Source organism: Denticeps clupeoides, chromosome 2 (genome assembly GCF_900700375.1).
Source record: "Denticeps clupeoides chromosome 2, fDenClu1.1, whole genome shotgun sequence".
Taxonomy (NCBI): Eukaryota; Metazoa; Chordata; class Actinopteri; order Clupeiformes; family Denticipitidae; genus Denticeps; species Denticeps clupeoides.
This window is the reverse complement of record NC_041708.1, coordinates 9,283,001-9,290,634: the sequence shown is the minus strand read 5'-3', so window position 1 is coordinate 9,290,634 and position 7,634 is coordinate 9,283,001. Positions and strand designations below refer to the sequence as shown.

General features: G+C 41.2%; 1 protein-coding gene across 1 annotated transcript; it reads right to left on the bottom strand.

The window, feature by feature from the left end:
* Positions 1 to 1,391: 1,391 nt before the first annotated feature.
* Positions 1,392 to 5,981, bottom strand: scd (stearoyl-CoA desaturase (delta-9-desaturase)). Its single transcript, XM_028966502.1, has 6 exons — positions 5,823 to 5,981; positions 5,469 to 5,718; positions 4,498 to 4,628; positions 3,941 to 4,146; positions 3,627 to 3,859; positions 1,392 to 3,078 (listed from the first exon to the last, which is right to left on the bottom strand). The coding sequence occupies exons 2-6, from the start codon at positions 5,680 to 5,682 to the stop codon at positions 2,879 to 2,881; spliced, it is 984 nt and encodes a 327-aa protein (XP_028822335.1). The 5' UTR covers positions 5,683 to 5,718; positions 5,823 to 5,981; the 3' UTR covers positions 1,392 to 2,878.
* Positions 5,982 to 7,634: the final 1,653 nt, after the last annotated feature.

Sequence of the window (7,634 nt, the reverse complement as noted above, 5' to 3'; positions counted from 1 at the left end):
AGGGTCACTTAGAAAGGTCATTGTTTTTTCATGGAAAAAATACATCCAATGAGTTTACGAACACAGCTTTCCATGGGAACTCTAGGTTAATAGTTGCCGAAAAAGTTGCAGATATTCCATCATTAACAGACAGAATTGTTTCTCATCCAAAGAAAAAATTAAACTTTTGAATGTTAGTGTATATGTGGATGTCACTTAAGGCAATTTAATGCTATCACAATGTTGAGTTTATTGATTATTGTTATTGTATCAGATACAATGTAACTTTAATGTAACCATTAAGGTGCCATCTAAAACAGTGCATTAAAAAAAGCAGAGACCATATAAAAACCGATAAATAAAAGTTTATGTGTGCAAATAATGGAAATAATATTAAATTCACTGTTAATAAATTAAGAGCAGGATATTGACATAGAAAAGTTTTGTCAGTCCACTTGGGCAGCTCTGACCTGTCTTCTGTGCTTTGGGCCAGTGTGACCGATGCAAACAATAAAAGTGCTGATCAGCGTGTGCATTTGCCCCACAGTTGCTGTTGCCTTTGTGGTCTCTGAGATCTAGAATCACACAGTATAATAGAGTCTGCAAATTTGCTTTATGTGAATATTAACATCAGAAGGTTGGCTTTTGTCAATAGTCAATATTATAATATACATTTGTATTTTAGCAGACACCCTTATCCAGAACAACTTACAATCAGTAGATACAGGGACAGTCCTTCTGGAGACACTCAGGGTTAAGTGTCTTTCTCAGGGACACAATGATAGTAAGTGGGGTTTGAACCTGTGACTTTGACTGTGTTCTGGTTCATAGGCAAGTACATCTAGTGTATTAGATATATTGTATGTGAATGGGTTTGGGTTAGAGTCATTAGGTACGCTGCACAGATGCAGCACATTCGGGGCAGGGCGAGGTGTCTGGGAACCAAGTTTGACAGTCATGCAGCAAGTACTGACAGATCCTCTTACATTTCCAACAGCTCTGTCTATACACTTTGAATATCATACGATGTGTCATGTGATCTGATCCAGCCCAACCAATTATATGTCGTCCGCATAAATCATTCAAAACCTGCCCCCCAACTGCTGACCCCCTGACTTTTAGAAGGTTGAGGGTGGTGGTTCAGTTTTATACAAGATTCACTGGTCTGATTTAAGCAAAAGTTTTTTGTTTTTTTTAGACATAAGAACAACATTTAAGAACAACTTATTATGAATGTTTTCACAACTTACCAAGTATTATAGACCCAAGTCTTGTCTCAGGCTGGTTACATGGTGTGTAGGTGCAAGACCATTCTCTTACAACTAATGTACAAAATGTACATTTTATTTTGTTAACACTCCACATGCTTGATATATATTTATATATGTACATAAAGTAGAAAATGCAACATATTTCATTTTTAAAAATTATTTTATTGGAGTTACAGGTGAAAAGAGTATCCAAGCTGTACAATTGTTTTAATGGATTCAGTGAGAATTTAACAAAGGATCAAATGTACAGCATCTTTCACGTTTCATAGAAAACCTGCCCTAATTTACAGTACTTGCAAAATGTGCCATTCTTATAAGGCACAACATTTTTGTAACTCTGCAAAAAGGCTGAATTGGAACACGGGATTCACGTCAGAGTGTGTTATGACTTCCTCAATTCAGTAATGGTTGTTGATTTCTAATCAACTGAATGGAGTGAAAAACTAAGCTTACATAAGAAGTGTGCTTGGCTTCAGGATTTGCAGTGACACTGCTCTATTCTGCTCTTTGGACAACAAATAGTTGGGGCAGGAAAGGTTGTTTGGCAATTCTACAATTCCTAATTCTTTTAAATACAGTTTTTGTAAGTGTACTATATTAACATAGTCACCAATTAAAGAAAAACAAATAAAAAAAACTAGAGGCCTATATTCATTAACATACTGGTCAGATGTATGAAAGGCAAAAACGCTCTTCACAGAGCTCAGGGTTTGATTTTTGGGTTTTACAACACTGAAGTTTGATTGTTTATCAGCCTAAACATTTGTGCAAAATGGTACAAGCATCCTGTAACAAACCAGCCCTTTAATTTAGAGGGGTAAAACCCTGGAAGGTACCCGTTCATTACAGTGTGCCATTTTTAACATGAATGTAGTACATGGTGCTTTCAATATTTTGCAAATATTGAATAATTTTATATAAAACAGATCACATGTGACCATCTAGCCATTATGGAACAAGGACATTATTTTGGAGAGGTAAAATTTGACAATGAGATGAATGTGGGGAAAATTGACAACAAATGCTAAAAATAATTAACCTATTTTTTCACCAAAAACAGTGAATTAGTTTTAAATACAATACAACAATTAAAATGTACCACACGCTTGAGTTAATCAAGCAATATGTTGGTGAAGCAAGCTTTTTATCAGCACACACGCCTGTTTTTTCAGGTGTGATCAAGTTCACCATTGGCTCAAGAACGGATGAACACTTCTCCTTTAAAATATAAAAAGAAAATTAGCAAAGTAAAAATCATCAAACATTCGACAAAACTGTCCGTTGCCTCATGGTGGAGGACTTTGTGTGACTATAATTTTGTCACCTTATTTAGTTGGATTTTTTTTCCCCTTAGGAAAGTTCCACTGACAAAATGTCTACTTTCCAGCCATCGATTGGCCTGTAGAGATTCTTCTCCAGAAGGCTTGGAGCTTTGGCAGCTGGTGACTGCCCTTGGTGCAGTTTTTTGGGTGGAAATTTGATCAAATTAAATTTTTTTGTTTTGTTGTTGTATTTAAAAGATCACTCCAATGTTGTTGAAGATTAGCTACACCACAGAGAAGCAGCCCTCAATTACATTCAAATTTTTTTATCTTAAGAAAAAAAAGTTTAAAAAAAAAAGGTGCTCCTTAGCCACTCCGATGACTGCCATCTCCAGTGCGTTTTGCGCGTGCCATCACCACTTCACGAGAAGCCTTTCTGCAGTCTGTAGCCAGTCCCACAAAATGCATGAAGTCAATGAAGCAGGTGGTCAAGTTCATTTTCCAGCCAAACTCACTTGTGGAATAATCGTAGGGAAAGGTGTGGTGGTAGTTGTGGAAACCTTCACCTAAAATTACATTTATTGTAAAAAAATTCACGTCAAAATTTTTAGAAACTGTAATGAATTTCAAAATTACATAAATAAATCAAACAAATATTATGAAGTGATGTTTTATTATTACTGCATTTAAAGCTGAAAACCTTATTGCATATTTTTTTTTAATCTAAATTAATTGTATATAATTCCAACACCCTCCTCTGAATCCAGTCTGTATTTCTTTACTTTTAGTTGCTATTACCACAAGTTAAATACAGCATTTTTTCATGCTGATAAGGGTTGGTCTATCTCTAATTATTACAACATATTAGATATGATCAATCAAAAATGGACTCAGAACACAGAATTGTCCAACATACTTTCAATACTTGTTGGAGGCAGGAGGGTTGAGGTTTAACTTTTTTATTTGATTAATTTTAGCCTGTAAAAATCAATATTCTTTCACCATCTTTCAACGCAGCAGTTCTCAACCAGTCCACGCTTTTCTGAACACTTAACACTTGTCCATGTAATGGAGCAAAGATCTGCTGAGGACTAAAGCTGACATGAAGTCTTACCTATGGCGCTGAAAGTGACGAACTTGTTCTCTCTGGGGTTGATGTTGCTGTCGTATGGCCTGTTGCCCCATATGTGGGCAGCGCTGTTCACCAGCCAGGTGGCATTGAGGGCCAGGGTGTACCTCAGCAGAGCTGGGACAAAGTAGGACACCCACACGGACTCCCCCCAGAAGTACCAGGGCACGAACATGGGTGTGAAGAAGCACATGAGGAGAACAGAGGGCTTGTAGAACCTACAAGGATGAGATTCAGTCTTCAGTCTAAAACAAAAAAAAAGAACCTGCCTAAACAATGTTGAAAATGTTACCCCTTACCTCCTTTGTAACATGACAACTTTATCCGCCTTCAAATCGGCGAGATCCAGCTTGCTCCCCTTCTCAATAACGTCTGGATGCTTGCGCACCAGCAGCCAGCCAATGTGTGCAAAGAAGAATCCACGGCTCGCATTGTGGGGGTCTGCATCGGTCTCGGAGAACTTGTGGTGGACCCGGTGGTCTCTTGCCCATTCGTAGATGTCGTTCTGGAGGAACGACGAAGGTCAGAAAGGACAGAAAACTGTTGATTACTCTCAGGCATCCATAACCACCATTTTTCAAAGTAATGCTAAGTATTAAGTGTGGTATTTATATAATGCGATAAAACATGAGAGAGATATTTTGTCACCCAGAACGTGACCTTTCATGATGTTTTTATGGTTTTAAATGGCTTACAGCTTTTGTGCACACTACTTCCTCATTCTGGACTATTTAAACCCTATGCTTAGCGTGAGGCGCTGCGATTCATGCCTGTTCAAAAATAGTGCCCCTTGATTCAAAAGCAGACCCTAAAACAACCCCAGCAAACTGAAGAGGCCGCGTTTGAAGACCAGTACCTGGAATGCCATGGAGTTGGCGATCGCAAGGAATATCCTCAGAGGTAAGGAGGCCTTGTACGACCTGTGACTCCAAAGTCGATGTGCCCCCGCGGTCACTCCAAGAGCACTCACGATGAAACAAAAGGCGGCTATGGGGGGGTGGGGGGATGGGGGGTAGACAAGGGAACACGTCAGACACTGCTGGTCATTACAAAAGGTCAATATACACTGCTGTAGCACACACAAATCTATTCAACCTAAAACCGATATTGTACAATTTCTACTGATGGGATGATTTTATAGATTCTGAAGCAAAGAGTCAATGACCGGAATCAATCTGAGATGCCTTTCAGTGCTAACGAAGAAAATCATTGACCCCCCCCCAAACACAATAGAAGGACGATGCACATGGGTAATTAACAGACCAATACGTGTAATTAACAGGCATAATGTTTCCCGGTGTGTTATATTACACAGATGGCCCACAACATTAACACCATTTGATTTGATTCTTGTTACAATCTTGGAGAACCTGGGAGGTTCATGGGAGGAGCATCTCTGTGATGCTGGGTCTGGTGGGGTTTCAGATCATAATGGCTATTCATAGTTTGGCTGAAAAAGCCCCTCATGGTGGCAATTTTCCTTTCAGATGCCCTGCCACTCTTCCAAATTTGTTGAGGAAGGGACGTTGTTAACGTGGCCTACTAACACCGAGCAAGTGCTGAATGTGCGGACGTGCTATAAACCCCGTAAGTCACAACTTGAAGGATCTGCTGCCATCATGTAGGTGTCAGATGCCACGGGACGCTTTCAGAACTCTCATGGAGCCTTGTGGAGCTCTATTTTGAAGCATATGCTGTATTAGTCATTAGTGCCATGCAACGTTTGATTAGACAGAGCTGGATCCGTCCAGATCAACAAGGGAAAAAAAAAGCAGACGACGTCACAACGTAACGTAGACGGCGAATGGTTCTAAATGTCCTACTTACACCACACCAGCGTGTACCGGGAGGCGGACGGGAGGAGGGACACTCCGTACGCGGCACCCGCATGCAACAGTCCCATCAGGATCAGGTTCCTCCACACGAGCCTCACGGGGGGCTTGGGTCCCGCTTTCTCCTCGTACGTGACGTCAAAGTCATCGTCGCGGATCTGGGACTCCGGCGTCGCGGCGCCGTGCCTGAGATGCGTTTCTCGGTTCATTATTCCTGTTCTTGTTCCAAAGAAAATGTGTGACACCTGGAAACCAGAGCAGCAATCAGTTTTACTTTTACAGCAGACGACAGAAACACCTCCGTGGACGTGGTTATGATTTTATATATTTAAAAAAAACAAAAACTCACCAGCGAGAGACCCTCGGACGGATGCTGCACTGGACGCGGAGGGGAGCTCCGGCTCCAGATGTAGCGCTCCGCGCCTCCTCATTGGTCGAGCCGGATTCGATGCCACCTTCTACCGCGTGCCTCATTGGTCGCCGCCCATCTGCTGTTCGGGTCGCTTCGTGCGCGCTTATTCCCGTTTTCCCTGCCAGGCGCTGAGAGCACGTACACGGTTTTGGTGGGTGGAGGGCTGGGGGGGGGGGGTGACTCATGGCGACACATGGGGTCAAAATCTGTATCTGGATAGTCATCATAAAAAAAAACAGGATAATAAAGATCTCTGCCATGATGCATCGGTTTGTTCAAGGAAGGTGTCCAGGACCTCGAGCTCCACTGAAAACCTCGCCAGGGCTTTAAATATCTCCACGTTTGTACTATTGGTAATATAATAATGATAAAATGCCAGTGGTTGCGAGTAAAACTGTTAAAAAGACGTGTTCTCGCCTCTCGCGAGAGGCCACGCCTCCTCCGTTCAGTCCCTTCCCGCCGCGTGTTACCGAACAGCGGATCTTAAACCTTCCAGGATGAGCGCCGCCTTGCTGTGGTGCGAGAACATTGGCAGTCGTTGAGGATATTAAGAATTGTACATAGCTGTGAAAAGGAACAGTAATCTTAAAAAATCAATCACTAGAAAGAGCCCGAGCACCACATTTTGAGAACCAAGCCTTCAGAATGGCACATGACCAGGACAACAGAACAGAACAGACCTGAATAGCTCGCCAAACTGCCTAAATGGAAGTCGAGTACTTTTATTCAGTTCTCACTGTAGTATTATTGCGGTACTCTCCAGAATATAGGGCTCTCTGAACGCCACCGTGTAATTTGAACCCTTGTAACCTTGGTCATGTTTATATTCTGTTCATCATACCTCTCATTTTTACAATGAGGTTTTTGACTTATCACCACTTATCACCATTTGCCACCCCCTTCACATAAATAAAAACATTTTATACATGCCTCTATAGATAGACAGATGGCACAAGGTGACAAATGTCTAACAGCAAGTCAGGAACTTTATTTATGTGACAAAGAAACACCACTGAAGTTACCATTTTCGTCCAAGGCTGTTCTGAACAAGTGTGACTTTGAGTTACACAATCTAATGGTTTCCACTGATCTCAAGGCCAGTGGAAGATTGTTACATAATCTGGGAGGAACAGACTAGGTGACCACATGCCCCCGATGTAGGGGATCGATGATGTGCGGAAGATCCCCGCCATTACGATGTTGATTACTTCTGCACAATTAGGCAGAAGATGTGATCATGTTTTTTTAATAGTGCTGTGATGGGTTACAGTTTCCAAACTCAGGCTTACAACACTATGAACTGACAGCCTAGTGTCATCGTCGCATGCATCAACTCAATATGGCAGATTTTATTGGCTCTCTAAGGTCAAACAATCACACCCTTCTCTCTGTCCCATGTACCCCACATACTCCCATTTGGGGTTCAGATTCTGAAACGGTTGTTTTCCATCTTATGTTTGCTGATTCTGTGGATTCTTTTAAAAGGAATCAGAAGAATCTTTTGTTTAAAGTGGCTTTTGGACAAAATGTTATAATTATTTTATTTTGCATTTTCATTTTCAAATCCCGAATCGCCAAGGTGCCACTGAGCAAACCACCGTCCCCACACACTGCTCTGCGCTGCTGTGTCTCACATGTGACAATCACTTCACTTTCATACCTAAAAATAAAATTTATTTTTTAAAAATAAAGTTTATGTTGCACCTCTCACAACGGAGCAACCGGCCTGGAATTGACAAAAGTTTTAAG

What these genes read in the sequence shown, in the direction of transcription:
- scd (XM_028966502.1), bottom strand. Translation starts at nt 5,682, where the DNA reads ATGAACCGAGAAACGCATCTCAGGCACGGCGCCGCGACGCCGGAGTCC. An exon ending in GTTGTCATGTTACAAAGGAG is followed by an intron (nt 3,860 to 3,940) that starts GTAAGGGGTAAC and finishes TCATCCTTGTAG; the next exon opens with GTTCTACAAGCCCTCTGTTC. An exon ending in CGTCACTTTCAGCGCCATAG is followed by an intron (nt 3,079 to 3,626) that starts GTAAGACTTCAT and finishes ATGTAATTTTAG; the next exon opens with GTGAAGGTTTCCACAACTAC.